The 20,999-nt window shown below is 39.0% G+C and overlaps 1 protein-coding gene across 1 annotated transcript in view; it reads left to right on the top strand.

The window, feature by feature from the left end:
- The window catches only part of ARHGAP21 (Rho GTPase activating protein 21), a 132,768-nt gene extending 112,145 nt beyond the window's left edge, over nucleotides 1-20,623 (top strand). Inside the window, 17 exon segments of the mRNA XM_078075252.1 lie at nucleotides 407-443; nucleotides 3,202-3,327; nucleotides 4,492-4,776; nucleotides 6,736-6,800; nucleotides 6,881-7,017; nucleotides 7,867-8,009; nucleotides 8,800-8,955; nucleotides 9,061-9,139; nucleotides 9,800-9,873; nucleotides 9,951-10,040; nucleotides 12,821-12,946; nucleotides 13,140-13,181; nucleotides 13,501-13,606; nucleotides 15,530-15,561; nucleotides 18,135-19,766; nucleotides 19,768-19,785; nucleotides 19,787-20,623. Of these exon segments, the coding sequence (XP_077931378.1) occupies nucleotides 407-443; nucleotides 3,202-3,327; nucleotides 4,492-4,776; nucleotides 6,736-6,800; nucleotides 6,881-7,017; nucleotides 7,867-8,009; nucleotides 8,800-8,955; nucleotides 9,061-9,139; nucleotides 9,800-9,873; nucleotides 9,951-10,040; nucleotides 12,821-12,946; nucleotides 13,140-13,181; nucleotides 13,501-13,606; nucleotides 15,530-15,561; nucleotides 18,135-19,766; nucleotides 19,768-19,785; nucleotides 19,787-19,834 (3,196 nt within the window). The 3' untranslated portion in view covers nucleotides 19,835-20,623.
- Nucleotides 20,624-20,999: the final 376 nt, after the last annotated feature.

The following is a 20,999-nucleotide window of genomic DNA, read 5'->3' as shown; positions in this document are numbered from 1 at the left end:
CCCTCACTACGCTCTCCCTACAGCATTATCCATCGTTATTAACATTGTGGGAGCCCTTTAATAGAGCATTGCAACTATGGTTAACTAATAATTTATTCTAAAGCTCCATGTTTAGCCTGAGTAGTTTTTTCTTTCATCTAAAAGGAAGGATAAAATCTCACACTTCGTGCAGAGATAGTTTAAATTTACCGGATCCACTAAGGAAGCTTCGATCGTGGAATCAAAACTTTAAGTACTTATACAGTTAGTTGCTTTTCTCATTTGCATGGCACAGTGAACATTTAACATGGTAATGGTGAAATGTCAGCTTATCATTGACAGGTTACTTGTAATGTTCAAATTGTTTTTACTTCTTTAAGGTGTGTTATACACTTATTGCAAATACTTACATACTTCTTTCCAATAGGTCCTTCAAGCATGTCTCTAGCCTGAAAGGAATCAAGGTTGGTATTCAATATTTTTTAAGTATCAGCAAATGATAAATGTTTCTATTTACCTTAGATTATTACTTTGGCTCATTATAGGGAATTATTTCTATTATCGTATATTCTGTCAATTTTTAGGTGCATTTGGAAAATAGTGTTTTTTTTTTTTTTTCTTTTTAAAGATTTTATTTATTTATTTGAGAGAGAGAGAATGAGAGACAGAGAGCACGAGCGGGAAGAGGGTCAGAGGGAGAAGCAGACCCCCCGCTGAGCAGGGAGCCCGATGCGGGACTCGATCCCGGGACTCCAGGATCATGACCTGAGCTGAAGGCAGTCGCTTAACCAACTGAGCCACCCAGGCGCCCAATAGTGTTCTTTTCTAATTTCTAAACATATTCATCAAGTATATAATACTTAACATACATTAATGCTGATTTTTCTCACTTCATCAGTCTATGGCCAAAAATCTGACTACCCAGCAATCCTGTATTTGTTGTATGCTTGTTTTCTCTCCTCAAAATTATTATTTCAGGCCTCCCCTCCACCTTTCTCCATGCAGTCCACCCCTGTCCTCTCCCATCGAGTCCTCCCTCATACTTCATTGAAAACATACACCAAAGGCTGTTAGATAGGAATTTCCTTGTTTTACATTCTCCAAAAATGTCAGCCATCTTCATTTGTGCCCACAGTTTCTCCCCTCCTTACTCTTAGCATAAGTGTCTGTACTTGGAACATGGTCCTGTAAAAATCCTACATCCACATTTCTTTGATTCTATCACTTCACTTTTTCAAGACCCATCTCCCCTCTGCAAAATCGCTCTTGCCAGCGGCTCATTCACCATCCCAGAAGCACATTCCACTATGTACTATCTATTTTTTAAAAACCTCTCTTGAATCTACATCCCCCTCTATTTCCTACGCCTGTTTCCTCTTCCACTTTTCACAGCAAAACTCCTTCAAAAAATTGTCTATAGTGTCCACTTCCTCACATCCCGTCTTTCTCAACCCACACACACCAGAATGACACTGCTCACACCAAGGTGACCAGGGACGTTCAGGTTCCAAAACTAATGGTTATCTTCGATTTTTCACTTCTTTGACCTTTCAGTAGTCTCCAACACAATTTCCCGTTCCCTTCCTAAAACATTTTCTTCTGCTGGTTTCCATTTCTGCCTCTGCCTAATATTTAAAATGGTGGAATGTCTATAACTGGTTTTGACCCTCTTTCTTCTCTATCTACCGTCATTGCCAACATGATCTTAACCAGGGGTCTCCCAACGTTTACACTGCTAGCATTGGCCTCTTCCCCAAGCTGCAGCTCATGTAGGCTGATGTCTTTATGTGGGTGTTTAATAAGCAATCACGGTAATGGCCAAAGAGATCTGGATTGCCCCCAGACATCTTTGTCCACCAGTTTTCCCCATCTCACTAAATTCACTTCACCCAGGTGTTCAAGCCCCAGATCTGGGCATTAGCCTTGTGGCTTCTTTTCCCCCCACTCCGTCATATCAAGTATTATCCACTCTACTTTCAGGACACACCCTGAAGCTCTACATTCCTCCCTGTCTTCACTTAAGTTAACTTTAGTCCAGGCCACCATCAAGCCTCACCTGGATTCCTGCAGTAACACCTCTTCTCACATTGGAGAATCCATTCTCCAGGTGGCAAGCAGAGTGACCTTTTTTTTTTTTAAGATTTTATTTATTTGAGAGAGAGAGAGACAGCAAGAGAGGGAACACAAGCAGGGGGAGTGGGAGAGGGAGAAGCAGGCTTCTCGCCGAGCGGGGAGCCCGATGCGGGGCTCGACCCCAGGACCCTGAGATCATGACCTGAGCCGAAGGCAGATGCTTAACCCACTGAACCACCCAGGCGCTCGCAGAGTGACCTTTGAACTGGGACCAGATAATGTTACTCCTCTGATTCATCACCTAATCGCATCCCATCACACTTCCTACTGTGTCCTGAAAGACCCTAAACAATCTATTCATTAGCTGTTTCTCTCACACTGAACAGTGAACATTTAAAATGATAATGGGTAAGGGGCACCTGGGTGGCTCAGTCGGTTAAGCATCTGACTTCGGCTCAGGTCATGATCTCAGGGTCCTGGGATTGAGCCCCATGTTGGGCTCCCTGCTCAGTGGGGAGTCTGCTTCTCCCTCTCCCTCTGTCTCCGCCCCCCCCCCCGCTCATGCTCTTTCCCTCTCAAATAAAATCTTTAAAAAAATGAATAAAATAAAATGATAATGGTAAACATACTTAATTCATTAGCTATACATTCTCCCTGAACTTTTCTTTTTCCTGACCTTTCACAGATGGCCCCTTTTTAAAATTTTTCCTCCACATTTCATCTTAAATATTCTCCCACAGCACCCCCAACTTCTAGCCACGACTCAGTCATTTGTTAACTGCATCTCCTTGTTCCTTTCCCAAATGGTACTAATCAGTCTGATCATTTTCTTGTCTTTTTTATTCCGATTTGTCTTTTCTCACTAAAATATGAGCTCTTGAAAGCAGAAAATTATACTATTTCTGTTATTTTTTAATGATTAAAAATTCCGGGAGACAACTTTTAAAAAATGATGGTAGTCAACTCACTTTAAAAAAAAAAAAATAAATAAGACCAGAAATTTTTCTACTGTAATTGATAAAGGTAGTATTTTTTCGAAAATAACCCTTCATTTGGAACATTAAAGGTGTTTTTTTCAGCAAAGCAATTTCAAAGTGCAAATGTTGATAAAGCTGGTGTTTTACTATATTTTCTTGGTCTTTTCTGTAGATCACAGACAGCCAGAAGTCGTCAGAAGACTCTGGGTCCAGGAAAGATTCTTCCTCAGAGGTTTTCAGCGATGCTGCCAAGGAAGGGTGGCTCCATTTCCGACCACTTATCACTGACAAGGGCAAGGTAGTGCGTTTTCTCAGCTGCTGCGGGTGTATGAAATGCAGCCCCACAAAATAGCACATACGGTCTGTACAGATAAAATGGCATATTACCCAGAAGAGAGAACGGAAAATATCACTTCTAAATAGCTTTTTCTACACAAAGGAAAAATTATTTTTTAAAAAAATTGTAATCACTGATACAATTTTATATTTTTTAGTCCTGTGTATTCAACTGTAAATGGAATATACAGTCTTATATTTTGCCAACAAAAAAGAGAAATCAAGGTATTTAAGAAGGAACTCAGCTTTTTTTCTTAAATAGTTTCTTAGCCATAGATTTTCACAGAGTCTTCCTTTAGGAGTGGCAGTTCTTCATATTAATAATTAAAAATTTTTTTTTTATTTTAATAATTTAAAATTTTTAATTTAGCTTTTCCCAGTTTTTTCATTTAAATTGCCTTTATAATTTCCTCCTTTCACTTTATTTTATAAATACTGGGTTATATAAATGAGTATCACAATATTTATATGCTTCATTAAGTAGATTTCAATACAATAAAAACTTTGCCATAAAATTTCTTAAAATATTTGGGCAGATTATTTATAAAAAAATTTTAATACTGTCAAAAGAGTTTAATTTTTAAGAAAACCCACCTTGCATATGGATATTGTTGCTTTATCATATAAAGTTGATCAATTTTGTTTCATTCATTACTCGTACCTGTTTTTGGGGATCTCCTTATGTAGTTGTTTGTCATTTGCATGATCTGGGACTTGTCTTAAGCCTTACTCTCACTCAGAAGATTTTTCAGACAGATTTTGTTCTTATTTTCTATTCTATTAGCATTTTTATGTATTTTATAAATTTTGCTACTCTTCTTTTACCTTACTTGATTCAGTTTATCTTAACTACTTTGCTCATGAACAATACATTTTTTTTCCCCCAACCAGATTAAAGTTGAGATTTCACCATCCTTGATTTTGATAAGAATACCTTGCCTAGCTTGGTTTATGCTCCAGTGTTTGTCATTCCTCTCCTAACAAACGTATATGATCGTGAAGCAGACACCCACTATATCCACTGGGTGTACACGTGTGTGTGTTAACAGTGTTGCTTGATGTGTTTATCATGTCACCAAGAATTAGACAAACATCAACTATCCCTGAACTGTTTCGTGTTTTCCAGCGAGTTGGTGGAAGTATTCGGCCGTGGAAACAGATGTACGTTGTGCTTCGGGGCCATTCGCTTTACTTGTACAAAGACAAAAGAGAACAGATGACTCCATCTGAAGAAGAGCAGCCCATCAGCGTCAATGCGTGCTTAATAGACATCTCTTACAGTGAGACCAAGAGGAAAAATGTGTTTCGACTTACCACATCAGACTGTGAATGCCTATTTCAGGCTGAAGACAGAGACGACATGCTAGCATGGATCAAGACCATCCAGGAGAGCAGCAACCTCAACGAGGAGGTGTGTGCTCAAAATGCTGTTGATAAAACCAGATTCTTTCATCACTTTTTTCTTAGGAAGACTCAAAGAATCTGATACATTTGAAAAAAATTAAAATATGCTATTTTCACTTGAAAAATTGATCAAAAGGAAAACTCAGGTGTACCTCTTTTATATTATTTTCACTTACTTGAAAATCACCATTACTGAACTACGAAAATAGATAATTCATATATTTTGCCTATTTTCTCAGAAGCAGGATCAGGAAATCTTAGGTACTAGTCCTGGTCATTGCCTTTATGATTAAATCATTCCAGAACTGGTTCCTTGTCTCAAAGACAGGATTATTGTGGGGCTTAAGTTATAGTGAAAATACTTATCAAAACAAATTACCGTGTCAATGCAAAGAGATAACAGATATGAGGATTTTCCTTCATGGAGATACTCAGTTGAGAATATAATAGAACGGGCTGTAGTACAGTCATTGGCTTCTAAGAAAACTCGCATTGTCAGAAATCATATGAAAAGCCAGTTTTTCTTTTTAATAGGGAATGTTTAGGGACTTGAGAGTTTCTGGCTCACAGCCATCAAGGTATTTTTTTACAACAGGAATTTCATTGATAATGTAGTATTTCTAGTGTAATTATAAACTTGACAGAGCAAATTCGGCAGTGATTAAGTCTAGCTTTTGCTCAAGAGTATCTTTTCATATCATTAACACAGTTTTTCTTACATGTTGTTCTCACTTTTTGTGCTCATTGTTATGACAAAAAAAGTGCACAACATTCTTTTCCCCTAACTCACGAGACACAGGGACGCCCCTATTAACTGTAAGTTTATGCAGAGTATGTTCTCTAATATAGTCATTTCCAATTATGTCCAATTCAAATTATGAAAACTTAGGTCACAGGAAAAATGACTGTGCCTTTTTCTCTGATAGTTTACACCCTACCATGTTTGTGGTTAAAAAATTAACACCAGATCCGTGTCAATACAATCTTTGTTCTATAACCAGCACTGTAAAGAGGGCATCAGAGCTGAATTTCTTCAAAGTAAACAGGGACAGTAAGAATATTTTACATGAATAAGTCTCAGCAACCATATGAATGTGTCCTAGTATTGTCATCACCATTTTGCAAACAAGGACAGTGGCAAAGAGAGGTTATGTAATTTCCATAAGGTCACACAGCTGGTAAGTGTCAGGGCTGGGATTTAAACCCGGGCCTGCGATCTCACCCTAGATATTAATCTCTCACCTGGTAAGTAGGAAGAGTATTTGAACTCGAAATTGTTTAACTCCAAAGCCTGTATTTGTAAATTTTATTGTTCATTATAATCAAAATGAAACAAACAAAAAAAGTTGAGGATACATGTCAGTGTATAATTAGAACTGGTAGAAAAAAAATCATCAGTTCATGGTGAAATCCGAGTTTACCATATAGCGTTATAGAAGTTAATCTGTTGAGGTTGAAAAGCCCAGTTTTGAGCTTTTTCTCTTCTGATAATCTAAGTGCCACTTCTGATACTAAATGACCCTCTGTCTCACTACTCCTATAAATTCATCATTAACAGATTTTGACAGTATTTTTCCATCTTTTATCCAACTGTATTATTTTGAAATGCTGATCATTCTTTCTGGGATTAGAGAAAAAAACTGGCCCGCTGCTTCCCAGTCGTTTATAAAAAATGTCACATCAGGAAGTTTGAGCACCTGCTGCTTGCTGGTACTATTCTAGAGATTGTAGGGGTACAAAAAATAAACAGAAAGCTCTTTTGGCAGTGGTGGGGGGGCACTTGGATCATTTCCTGCACAGTGATACTGCATGGTGATGGGGAACAGAGATTTTAAAACATACCCACTGAGAGTATAGGAACTGTCCTGGCTAAGCAGCGCAGTACAGTAGAGAGCCTCAAAAAAGCAGGGATCCCGATTTATGTTTCAAGCTGACTTTGTATTCTTACCTCCTATTTCTTCTGTAGGACACTGGAGTGACTAACAGGGATCTAATCAGCCGAAGAATAAAAGAATATAACAGTCTGATGAGGTGAGAATCCCACCACGCCTACAAGTTAATTCTGGATGTAAAACACACAGTTGTTAAGAAATGTTCATTTCTTTCAGCAGCAAAGCAGAACAGTTGCCAAAAACACCTCGCCAGAGTCTCAGCATTCGGCAGACTCTGCTTGGTGCTAAATCAGAGCCAAAGACCCAAAGTCCACACTCTCCCAAGGAAGAGTCAGAGAGGAAACTTCTCAGTAAAGGTACTGATGTTAGTGTTCCTGGATAAATTTAACAAAGATGATGGGTTAAAGTTGGGATTTTAAAGGTATTTCATGGGGCACCTGGGTGGCCCAATTGGTTAGGCATCCGATTCGATTTTGGCTCAGGCCATGATCTCAGGGTCATGAGATGGAGCCCTGTGTCGGGCTCCATGCTGAGCATGGAGCCTGCTTAAGATGCTCTCTCCCTCCTTCTCCCTCTGCTGCTCCCCATTCTGTGTCTCCCCCCCACCCTCTCTCTTGCCCTCTGTAAAAAAAATTTAAAAAAAGAAAGAAAGAAAGAAGAAAGAAAGTATTCCATGTTTTTCTGTACCGTTTCTGCTGACCTCAGCCCATTGTGAGCTAGCTCAGAGGTCACCTTGGGCCCGGTCTAGGCTAATGGGGCTTTCCCTTAAGATGAGTCTTTGTCTTATAATAAAGATGAAGTGAAGGAGAATATACATCTACATAAAAGACACTACAAATTTAATGCAGAGGATCGAGGCACTGTTATTTTGAGGTAAAACCATCATGTTTCCTTTTGCTAAAATCTCACTATTAAGATGTCACGTTGATCCTATTTTCTTGACTGTTTTAAAGAAAACCATGGTACAGATTGTAAAAGGGTAGAAAAGCATAACTGATTCCCATTAAATTATATGGGAGGTTAAAAGGAATGCTATATTAGGAAGAGAATATAATACAGTATTTTGATAAATATAGGACCTATCATTTATAGTATAGGACTCTGATGTATATCAATCTCGATAAAGGGCTTTTAAAGTCATGATTTAAACATGCTTGTTTCCATTTTCTTCTTCTGTCTTTTTTTTTTTGCATAACAATCAAAAGATGATACCAGTCCCCCAAAAGACAAAGGCACATGGAGAAAAGGCATTCCAAGTATTATGAGAAAGACATTTGAAAAAAAGCCCACTGCTACAGGAACGTTCGGTGTCAGACTGGATGACTGCCCACCAGCACATACCAATCGGGTAGGAGACCCCAGCCGCCCGGACTCCCCTCTGGTCATTAGTTCAGTTGTAGGCATTATAGAACCTGAGTACACAGCCCCTCAGATGACACAGAGTATCGTTAATCTGCTGAGTATCTTCCTCTTCATAGCCCACCCAGCTTCCCTAAGCATTGCTGACCCGTAAGGGTGTGTTGAATAATTTTATCTATAATGCTCTTTTTCTAACATATTGACTCTGAAATAGAGTAATGATTCATCCATTAGGAATGTATCTGAAATGCTAAGAGTTCATTTTCAAATCATGTGTGTTTCTGCTTTTAGCACCTTAAAAGAAGGATGAGAACAAGAACCTGATTAAGAAAGTGTAATAAATGTAAATGTGCATGTGTGCACGTGCGCGTGCGTGCGTGTGTGTGTGTATAGCGTCCATGTTAGGATTCGTGTCATGAGTTGCTTGATGTTATTCTCTCCCACTCTTCTCTTTTGGACTTTATTTCCCTTTATTCACCTGTGCTGTTCCCACATTCTCATTCAGACTTGCCTCGTTTCCTCTTCGACGTTCGTCTCCCTGGGGACCCTTCTCTCTCTCTCTTGACCTATTCTCCTCCTGCTGTCCCAGATCTCTCTTGCTGCTTCTAATCTATTCCTGGTTCTGCAATGTCTATATTCTGCATTTTCTCTCTATCAAATAGCAGCAATGTATGTATTTTCTCTTGGATGGAAAGGGCCTCTTAGCTGCGATATACATCTACTAACAAATATAAACATTTGTGCTGCATTAAATAAAATATTTATTTCTTGTTTTGCAGTATATTCCATTAATAGTTGACATATGTTGCAAATTAGTTGAAGAAAGAGGTCTTGAGTATACAGGTATTTATAGAGTTCCCGGAAATAACGCAGCCATTTCAAGTATGCAAGAAGAACTCAATAAGGGGATGGCTGATATTGACATACAAGATGATGTAAGTGTGTTTATTTCTATTCAAATACCTGATTGGTGGGGGTTTTTTTTTCCCCTTTGGTGGTATTGACTACAAAAATGCCATGTTTCTATTCTGTACACCTAGAAATGGCGAGATTTGAATGTGATAAGCAGTTTACTAAAATCCTTCTTCAGAAAACTCCCTGAACCTCTTTTCACAAATGGTGAGTGAACTCCCACAAAAGATACCAGTTGAAACAGTTTAAAATTACATTGTTGGAAAGCCATAAAATATTAATATTTTGTCAAAGAATGCAGGAGATTTTGTTTAGTTGTTACTTCTCTATAAAGCATAATTATGGCTATTTTTTGGTCATTCAGATTTTTTTTCCCTCCAAATAAATTTCAATGAAAAATAAGAATTTATAAAATTATTTAGGTTCAGTAAAATATAAGTTATCCTGTTCATCCATGTTTGCTTGTCAAGTTAAAAATATAGTATTATTCTCTGTCAAAAGTCTTCAGGCATAATAAAGTACAGTTAGTAGAAAAACATTTTTTCAGTCAAGCCAAATATTTAACTTATATAAGACACTGTTCTTGATGTTGTGGTTGGGGGACAAAAGAGAGTGGAGACTATAAATATAGGACGGTACTCTCAGAGAACTCACATTTTAGGGAATTTTATTTGATGATAAGGCTTGGAGGGTCATTAAAAATGATAGCTGTTTTGGAGACTTACATTTCAAAGGCCATTTGGGGTCATCACTACATTTAAGTTTTTGTATTGGGTTTTGAAGTCAAAACTTAAAGGAAATCTCGATCACAACTCACCTAAGCAATTTAAGATAAACTTGTTTTATTCTTCTTATTGTTGTTGTCAGATAAATATGCCGACTTTATTGAGGCCAATCGTAAAGAAGATCCTCTAGACCGTCTGAAAACATTAAAAAGACTAGTAGGTATTATTTTATATTTTTGGAGGTGCAACTGAAATTCAGCCTCTAAATCCGTAATGAAAATAATATGTTTCAGATTCACGATTTGCCCGAACATCATTATGAAACTCTGAAGTTCCTTTCTGCTCATCTGAAGACAGTGGCAGAAAATTCAGAAAAAAATAAGGTGTGTAAAGTACATATTGAAGAGGTGTGCTTTCAGGGGCTTTCGTTTGAAAGATACGTGTTGTTGCTTCATGTCAGTTAAAATCACGGTTATAATTCAACAAAAGCTCTAAAATACACCCTGTTGGCCAATAAGCCCCTCTAAAGATCACTCTTAATAGCAAAAGATCCCAAATTATCAATTGCCACCATTTTTAAAAGACATTTCCTTTTACATTTATCCAGCAAGAAAAATGAAAAGTAAAAAATTTTACTTTTATTTTTCATCTGTACATTTGCGATACTTTTGCACAATACAACAATCAAAATGTACCAAACAGTATACAGGGAAAACTGACAGACATTTTCTTTTTTGTTTTTCAGTTTTAAGCAGATAAGATCTTCTTGTTTGTTTAATAGCATCACATCACCTTAGTCAAACACACCAAAATTTGTTATCCATTAATATTATCTACTACTCAGTTCATGTTCAGTTTTTCCTGATTGATTTCAAGATATGTCTTTTCATCCATGTTTGTTTAAATCAGTGTCTAAATGTCCACACAGTGTGTTTGGTTGATATGTTGTAATCTTAACTTTATATCATTTTTATCCATCATTGATGATTGTTGCCTAAACCTGTGATATCTTTAGAGGTTGCAAAACAGTGATTTTCTAAATCTCAGGCATTACTTAAAAATATAGAAACAAAGTCATTTTGGTTTCTGGAGAAGAAAAAAAACAGTCACACAAGCTCAGGAACACTGCTGTCACCTTTTCCTAAGGGTCATGCCTGCTGAAGGTTGAACAAAATGCATTCATTCGGCTCAGTTTAGTGTCTGTCATGTTCCAGAAGACAGTTGCTCATAGCTGTAGTAAGGCTAGAGTATGAGAACGGGATCAGCCCCTATTACCTGCAGATTGAGAAGTTTACAAGCAATGTTATAATATCCTTTAGATTCTCAATTTCCTCAACAGTGATAGGGCATAAAAGGAAAAAGGAAAAAAAGAGAGTGAGAGAAAGAAAGGAAAAAAAAAACCCTATATCAATTAATTGTACTGTTTCCAGAAGTTCATACAGTAGGATCCAAAAAATTCTCAATATAATTATAGCTGAAATATTTTCTAATTATTTCAGCATTTCCCAAAGCGCATTACATCATTCATCACTTTTGCTGGATGTTAGCAGTACAGGGGACATAGCGTCTGATGGTCTAATTAGTTTAGAAAATGGTGAATCAAACAACATGTAACAGGTTTCTTTACTGGAGAATTTTTTTCGTGGCTTTACAATATTAACTAACACTGTGACTCTTGAGGAGGTGGCTAAGGGCATTTCATTTCCCTGACCTATTTGACTACACTTGTGGAACGTCTTTCAAAAAATACAGAATTTGCCTTAAGTAATTAATGAATAAATAAACGGTGCACTATTTATTAGTTTTATGTAGGAGCCAGCTAAAAACTCGGTTATACCCACATAATAAATATGACTGTATACACATAAATAATAATGTGTGTGATCATTAGTCTACAAACTTAAATAAAATCATAGTAGACAAGAACCTAGTAAAAATTTTGCATAAGAACTTTGAGATGGACTTGATTTTGTGAGCCACTTTTACCAGTACAGATGTAGAAATAAGATGACATCTTCCAAAGGGAGAAAAAGAAACATGCCTGTGTGCCCAGTTCAAGTCAGCCCTTCCTGCAGTCACATTTTCTTTCCACTAGGTCAACTTTCTGTGAAAATACAATGACTTTGATCACAATTTCTCCTTATATCTCTGTCGTATGATGCTTATTTTGTAGGGTAATGATTCATGTATTACAATAGTTAACACACTAGATTGCTTCAGAATGGGAGATCTGTGCATTTTCCACTTTGCACCATACCTAAAATGTGTGTGTGCACATGTGTGAGCATGTGCATGGCTCTCCCAAAATAGTATAGTAGTGTGGTTCCCTAAACCAGTTTGACTTTTTGAGTTCTGCAGTGATCCCCGCTCCCCCACCCCCCCGCCGCGGTATATTTTCAGGGTTGGTTGAAGTTATTTGACATTTTAATCAAATCCTGACTTCAAAATATTATACCAGACACTATAAGATACAACAAAGGAAAACAAAGGATCTATACTTTTGATAATTGTGTAATTAAACAAGGAATACAAAATACCATGGAAATGAATGTCCAAACATTGAAGCATGTTATATCGAGGTGTTCAGATTGGCACAAGGTTAAGCACAGAGCTTTGGAAGTTTTTATTGAAGTAAAAATTGGTCAAAAAAGAGTATTTCTGGACATTAGGTTTTTAACTATTAGCACTTTTGATGTACTATGGGGGCAAATTTGGAAAATGTTATGTGTCTTTAAGCATTTTTTTCTAGTTGTTTTTGGGGTTTTTTTTTTTTAGCTTTTGAGGGGAAGAGCGTTGCCCTAGTCTTTTGTGAGTTTTTTCCCTTTGATTTTAATATTTTTGTCAGTTAATGCAGCTCTTGCAATACTCGTTTTCTACCAGATCAATTGCTTGCAACGAAAGACTTCATGGAAAAAATGAATGCCAGTTAAGCATGGTACATTGTCATTAAAGCAGGAAAAAGATGTTAGGTGTAGATTAGCTTATAGAAAGCCTAACTAGGAAGCATTAGTTTTTTTATACACAATCGGTCAACCGTTCTTCTTTGATTTCTTTTTCATCAAAAGAACCTTTCAGAAATAAAATGCCAGACACGCCAATGGGAATTTAAGCCTACTTTCTTAAGAAAAATTCTGATATCTTTCAATAACATCCTTTGTTCCAGATGGAACCAAGAAACCTAGCAATAGTTTTTGGTCCAACTCTTGTGAGAACATCTGAAGACAACATGACCCACATGGTCACTCACATGCCAGACCAGTACAAGATCGTAGAGACACTCATCCAGCATGTAAGTTCAGGCTTCGTCTCACCAAGAAAATACTTTTTTTGTGAGTGGCTGGTATTTGGTAGGACAGAATTTGGTTACAATTTTTTTCTCTAAGAAAACTACTTTTTTGTTTCCTATATTATCCTCCAAAATATAGATATATTCAGGGGGTCCTTTAGTTTCTCTTTTCACCTTTTTTTATTTTAAATTTTAGCATGACTGGTTTTTCACAGAAGAAGGTGTGGAAGAACCTCTTGTAAGTATAGTCCGTCAGCCTTCGTACTGACTTGTTTTCATTCGGGACATACCTCCTGATGCTCCAACAGCGTCAACTTCCTGCTTTGTATGCTCTTGTCCGCTTTGCACCCCGGAAGCAGGTCTATAGCTCCTCAGTTTCTGGTCGAATGAAAATACAAGTATGATGCTTATTTTGTAGTTAATTAATGACATGTAAACCATGTAAAAAGTTAAGCAACTGTGTTCCACTCAGTAAATGTGTCTTTTACTAAATGTTTGAATTTTAAAGAAAGTGTCTTTGAAGAGATGATGAAGAGATCTTTGTTTATTAACCGTAGACAGCAGTGCAGGAGGAAAACACAGTAGACTCGCAGCCAGTGCCGAACATAGATCATTTACTCACCAACATTGGAAGGACAGGAGTCTCCCCGGGAGACGTATCAGGTAACTCTTGCCTGGGCAGTATTGATCTCTAGGTGAAGCTAAATTCTTGTAACATGAAAGAACGAATCAGTCATAAGTAACAATTCACTGTGATTTTTTCCTTCTCTTCTCCTTCTTCTTCTTTTTTTTTCCTTTCTACTAATAAAAAACGGAACCTTCCTTTTCTGATTGATCTTAATTATCTTCCAGTGACTAATGCCATTGGCAGTGCATGGAATTGTATTGCTTGTCAGAATGGAAATCTGAGGGAAATGAGCATGCAAACCACTGTTCTGTTCTTTTTTTTTTTTTAATTCACAGTTTCCATGTAATAGTCATCACAAGGTAAAACAGATATATGCTACTGAATATGTGGTTGCTGTGATGGCAGAAAGTACGATCTAGACTGTATAAGTGGTTCTTATTCTTGAGCTAGATGTTCTGTTTAAAAGCAGCAAGTGAAATATGTCGAACTGCTAATGGGCGCCATTTTCATAAATACAGTATATTATTTGTCACTATAGATGTCACAGTAAAAGTCGACCTGATTTGACATTTTCTTTCTGTTTTCTCTCGCCGCCCTAATGTCTGGTTAAGTAGCGGTTTTCATAGGCTCTTTTGCTGACAATTTTCTCCTGCCGAACTGTTGCACTAAATCTAGCATGTTGTTTCACACGCTGTTCTCCCTTTGTCTCTAGTTCTTGTTTGAGTCCTAAAGGGTTTTTTCAGCACTTACTGACACAGGCAAATCTATACTGATGTTGCACAGGCGAAGTGGGAGGAGTCTATCACACGGTAATGTCGCTAGTGGATTCTGTGGTGGCCCTGATGGACAGCTGGAGCTGTAGGAAGAAGGAGGATTGCTGTCCACACTGTAGCTGCCTTGTCTGCAGAAACCCCCGATTCTTGTAAATGCAAACACGGTTGATCTGTGGTGTAAATTTTCTCTTAAAGATTATTGTAAACAGATCAATACTACTTTCTTAAAAGTTTTTCTGCTGTTTCTTGTTATTTCTGAAGCAGACCGTGAGGAGAAATAGCATGGTATGGTCTACCAGTTCTTAAAGTCATAAAGCATTTAGCCATGTGTTCAAAGGGGCGTGGCATGGGGCTCAGCTCATTAATTTTGAAAATCAATTTCCCTCAAGTTGAAAGACGAAATTCCACAATTGGTCTTCTCCTGAATAGTGCTAGCCCCTTCCTACCCTCTTTATAATTGTATAATCTGAGTTTTTGCCAGACAGTGAAAATTATGGTCTCCATTTTTCCATTTCCATAATAGCATTTGTGATAGATAACTACAAAACTGGTAGCAATTTAACCAAACTAGTCAAAAGGATCCCTGCCTGCACGGATATGAAACTGGGGTCTAAAGCGCAAAGATCAACATTATTGAAAAACCAAAGTGACCTGGAAGCAGGGTTACCTAATGCATCCAGATGCATGCAAGTATATGCTTATAAAATTTGAGTTTGACAGTCTGACAAAAATCAGCGTGAACACACCGAGTATGAGTGTCTCAATTTGTAGCTAGGACAACCAACCATCTTTGAAAGTTCTACATTGTGTATCAGTTTCAGATACAGGATGTGGTACATAGTACAATTCTTAAAAAGGTCTTCAAGCTTCTTTATGGCTAGATTTAATATTTAGAAATCTTGATAAACACTAGTGTTTCTGTTTTTGTTTAGTACAGGGCTCCTTTGCCATTCCTCTCATTGAGCTGATTCTGCCTACAATTCACAGCATCCTTTCATGGCGGTGGCTTTCTGTGGTGCAGCTTGCATCTTTGTGAGCTCTGACTATCCACTGTGTTCTCTTGTTCTGTTTGAGTTTTGCTTTCTCATTTCATTCTGTGCCTGTCTTTTCCATAAGTTTTGCATTGTTTGTTGAAAGCAGTAAAGATTGACTAATACTGACCATGTTTTATTTAACTTCTTACAGACTCAGCTACTAGTGACTCAACAAAATCTAAGGTAAATGGTCTCATACAATTCTGAACTATTTGGCAGTGGGGGAGTTTCCTTTTGGCTGATTGTTACGATTAGGCTACAAGTGCCTCCCTCTCAACAAAGTCTTTGAGAGGGAAAAATGAATTCTTAGACTGTGGTAGAACACTGGATTGTGAGTTGGAATGTTAGGTTTTTTCTCCGCATAGTTTAGCCTAATACGAGTAGACGCTTTATTCATTCTTAAATATGAACAAAAGCAGAGAAAATGGTAGAATGTGAGTCTCCATGGAACCATTATCCATTCTCAACAATATGTGGGTGGGCCATCTTGTTTCATGTACACTTCACCTCAGTTCCCTCCCCCTGGACTACCTTGAAACAAATCCCAAGCATCATACTTCACCTGTAAATATTTCAATACTAGTACAGATTTCGTTACCACTACACATTCTTATGAAAATATATATTCTTGCCTTCTTTTCAGGAAAATCAGTATTTTTACATAATTTGTGTTCCGTTGACACTACCAATTACACATTTTGAGTAGTTCTGAGAAGTTCTTACTCTTAGAAAGTTTTCTATTAATCCGATTTGTCCAAACTTTGATCTGCTGAGACAGGAGCAGCTAGAATTGTCAATAAATTTCTTACAACTTCGTTCTACATGTCTCTAAATGAGACATACATATCATGCATAAATATCTTAATGAGGTTGTATATGATTAAATTATAATTCTTGCAGGAAATTTTACAAAATATTCCAATCATATCATATCATTCATTATCACTTACCCTGTGATTTTTACTGGCTTTTTGCCCCAGCTTTTTATTTTGAAAAATTTTAAACCTAGAGAAAAGTTACAAGAATAATAGTTAGCACCCAAACCTTTTGCCTTAGATTTGTCATTTGGTAAATCTTGATATATATAATTTTGGGGGGTTGGCTATTTGAGAATTACTTATAGACATGATAACACTTTACCCTTAAATGCTTCAGCATGCATACATTGAGTTTGGGCACCATTTTCATAAATACAGTATATTATTTGTCACTATAGATGTCACAGTAAAAGTTGACCTGATTTGACATTTTCTTTCTGTTTTCTCTTGCCGCCCTAATGTCTGGTTAAGTAGCGGTTTTCAGAACAGGGCATTCTGTATAATCACAGTGTAATTATCATACCCAGGTATTTAACATGAGTACACAACATTACTATTTGTAATGGAGTTTTTACACAAATTTCCCCAATTGTTCCAATAATGTAAATGTAAATTGTTTTTTACTTTCCCATACAGGATGAAATTAAGGATCATTCCTTACATTTTATTGTCGTTTTTCTTTAGGGCTGCTTTAATCTGGGACAGTTTCCTTTTTTTTTTTTTTTGCGTCAGAAGATAAGATTTCAGATTTCAATGTAGATTTGGAGTTGAGATTTCAGACCTGTTTGAAATTTCTTCCTTCCCTCTTTTTAGATGTGTATTTCTTAATATGTCCTAGTCTGTCTTCAGCAGAAGGTGTTAAAATGTGATAACCAATTAGCAGTGTACTGGATAATCAGGAAATCCTTTCCTGCTTGTAGAAACAAAGTTCTGTTAATCTGCAATTTCATTTTGGTGAATCCTGTTTACTACAACAGCTTAAGTTTTTACTTTTTCAAGACTTCAAAATAGTAGTTTTAGTTTGTCTAGGAGGTTTATGACCATAGAGAAATCTACTTTCTGCTTCTATTACTCAGCATACTTCCTGACTTCCTGCTTGTCTTACATGGTCTGTGGTTAACGAGCAAGTGGTTATTGACTCCCACCACCACCATTCACTTAGCAGATAGGCATCATGAGCAAACGAGTTAAATAGTTGTGATCAAGAACCTATTACGCATAGCTAACGAAGCCAGTAGACTGCACTACAACTGTATCAATGATAGTGCTTCTGTGGTAAGGATTTAAGATATTTAATTGACCTTATGTTCTTTGAATTTTCTGATTTTGTTGTTACCTTGAGATAAATGACCCATTACCAACCTGATTTGCCTAAGGCAAGTCTGAAGATCCAGTCTGGCTGAACTAATGGAAGACCAGAGACTTCCCTTAGTGAGTTTATCTGATACAATATGTGTATCATACGGTGTCTGTAATTAGAGAGTTGAAGTCAGTCATAAAATTATACTAACCTATGTCTGGGTATTATACTCAGCTATGTCAGGATATTAACTCCTAAACCTGTGTTCCAGATTAAGGAACCTGAAGAATGTGGAGCATCACAGAGGCAGGGGAAGTCAGTAGATGGCAGGGAAATTAACAAGAATAGAAGTGCTAGACAGCTCCAAGCACAAAATACGTCTCCGAGAAACGGATGTGTATGAACCGTGACATAGCAGCTAAATACCACCAGCTGCCAAGAAACGGAACTAGTTAAATGGAAGTAACAATTTACCTCATGAACAGGTTACAAGGAGGTATAAAAAACTATGTTCTGTCCGTGCTTCTAGAGCTTTAGCAGAGTTAACTCAGTAAGAAATGTTTGGGGAAGGACCTTTTCAGAAGAGGAACTCAATAATGTCCTTGTGTTCACAGTCTCATTTCTCTGATTTCTCTCAGGGTTCTTGGGGATCTGGAAAAGATCAGTATAGCAGGGAACTGCTTGTGTCCTCCATCTTTGCAGCCGCCAGTCGCAAGAGGAAAAAGCCAAAAGAAAAGGCACAACCCAGCAGCTCAGAAGACGAATTGGACAATGTATTTTTTAAGAAAGAAAACACAGAACAGAGTCACAATGACATTAAAGAAGAATCCACAAAAGAGAGTGAGACATTGTGCAGAAAACAAAGGATCACCATTTCCAAAGAAAACAATGCCAAGAAGGACCCCGGTGCCCCGAAAGACGAGAAGACCCCGCCCCGAAAGGAGAGCGCCCCGTCGGAAGAGCCCTCGCCGCCGCACAGGGCGAAACACAGGCGGTCACCAACGCTGAGCTGTCGTTTCCCGGCGCTGAGAGAGAGCCCTGGGTCGCCCGCGACCCCTAAGTCCTCCCACTTCGAAGAGACCGGCTCCGACTCCGGCACTTTGCTTAGCACTTCCTCGCAGGCGTCCCTGGCCAGGTTTTCCACGCAGAAATGCACCAGTCCGGAGACGGGGCGCGGCGAGTTTTTGGCCGCCGTGAGCACCATCACGTCGGATTACTCCACCACGTCGTCCACCGCCTACCCGACCAGCCTGGACGGCAGCCGGCTCAGCCCCGACGTGCGCTCGGTGGCCGAGAGCAGGGGCGACGAGGCGGACGACGAGAGGAGCGAGCTCATCAGCGAGGGCCGGCCGGTGGAGACGGACAGCGAGACCGACTTCCCTGTGTTCCCCACGGCGCTGACCTCAGACCGGCTCTTCCGAGGGAAGCTGCAAGAAGCCAGGAAGGCGGGCCGCCGCAACTCGGAGGGCAGCGAGGTCAGCTGCACCGAGGGCAGCCTGACGCCCAGCCTGGACAGCCGGCGACAGCCCTTCAGCTCCCACAAGCTGATCGAGTGCGACACCCTGTCCAGGAAGAAGTCGGCCCGCTTCAAGTCCGACAGCGGCAGTCTGGGGGACGCCAGGAGCGACCGGGAGACGCCCGCCATAACCAGGGTGTTCGACGTCATGAAGAAGGGCAAGTCCACGGGGAGTCTGCTAACGCCCACCAGAAGCGAGGCAGAGAAACAGGAACCCACTTGGAAAACGAAAATCGCAGATCGGTTAAAACTGAGGCCCAGGGCGCCGGCCGACGACATGTTCGGCGTGGGAACCCAAAAAGCCAGCGGGGAGGCAGCCAAGCGCAAAAACATCAAACGCCGGCACACGCTCGGAGGGCACAGGGACGTGGCCGAAATCAGCGTTCTGAATTTCTGGAAGGCGCACGAGCAGGGCGGGCAGAGGGAAGCCGAGCTCTCCGCCGTGAATCGGCTAAAGCCGAAATGCTCCGCCCAGGACCTCTCCATCTCCGACTGGCTTGCCAGGGAGCGTTTACGCACCAGTGCTTCCGACCTCAGCAGAGCAGAAACGGGGGACCCCGCGCCCGAGAACACCGGCACCATCGAGAGAGCCACGGCCGACGCACCTTGGTCTTCTCAGCCCGCCACGGGCGGTTCTCCCGGCACCTTGGCTCCAGCCACCAGGCCCCTTCTTTCCATACCACCACAGTCACCCGACCAAGTCAACGGAGAAAGCTTCCAGAACATGAGCCAAAATGCTAGTTCTGCAGCATTATAATGCCCAGCCTCATAAACTTGTCTGAAGCCCCAGGCACTAAAGCACAGTTTCATCCCTGTCTTTAAACTGGGGCATGTCCACTATAGCAAATAAAAAGCTACTGTTACACGTTCCAGTAACTCTGTAAATATTTTCTTGTACCAGAATTGTTATTATGCAGCCTTCATTTGGGCTGGTTTCATCATTTTGCACTGTGGAATAGCTTTACAGTGCATTACTACAGCCAGAAGAACATATATATATATATTTAAAAATATATTAGATACCGTTGTATACAAATGAGCAAGGTATTTGTTGCAACTTACTACACAGTATATACCCAAGATTACTGAAGCAAATAGCTGGCATAAGTGTGCAGCAAATTTGTTCTTTTGGTTTCATCACTAACAAAAGTGCCTCATCATAAACATCCATTTGGTTATTAGGGTGCCATATTGTTAAAATTAGATGACTTACATTGAATAAATGAATGCATTTTATTGGTAACAAATTTCATTACATTTACCAGTTTTAACACAGGTGGATACGGAACTTGCATTCTCTCGTCATTCCAGGTGGATCTCTGAGTTTTATATTCAAACTTTTAATACAGTTTTTGAGTTTTGTGTGACTTGAATTTTTAATCTTTCTGTAAAATACGTAACTTAAATGAACATATTATATGTGTATCTTTTCTTCAGATACCAGATTTGATATAAATGTTGTAACATAGGTGTGTAGATAGTGACCTGGATGGAACTGGCTTCTTTATCGAGAAGAATATAATTCTGCATGAGGACTTAATGAATCCAAACCTGTGTCATGCCTGTGTGCATACCCAATTAAACACTGGAAATAAAAATTGTTTTGGTGAACTTGGCGTGGCTTGAGACTTACTGTAATATATTTTTAAATGTCATCCATTTATAACTGCCTTAATTGGTCCTGATTTAAAAAAAATATATATTACCTACTCTGGGGGCACCTGGGTGGCTCGGTCGGTTAAGCGTACGACTCTTGATCTCTGCTCAGGTCTTGATCTCATGGTCATGAGTTTGAGCCCTGAGCTGGGCTCCAGGCTGGGCCTGGAGCCTACTTAAAAAAAAAAAAAATTGCCTACTGTATTTGTATATTCCATCTCTCCTTTTTTTTTTTTTTTTTTTTTTGCTATGGCTGGGCAGGGATCTCTTATAAATGTTTACAGTGGACAACCTCACTTCTGTATACAGATAATATTTATCTTTTCTTTTT

Source organism: Halichoerus grypus, chromosome 6, assembly GCF_964656455.1.
Source record: "Halichoerus grypus chromosome 6, mHalGry1.hap1.1, whole genome shotgun sequence".
NCBI classification, from domain to species: Eukaryota; Metazoa; Chordata; class Mammalia; order Carnivora; family Phocidae; genus Halichoerus; species Halichoerus grypus.
This window is presented reverse-complemented; position numbering and strand designations above follow the sequence as displayed.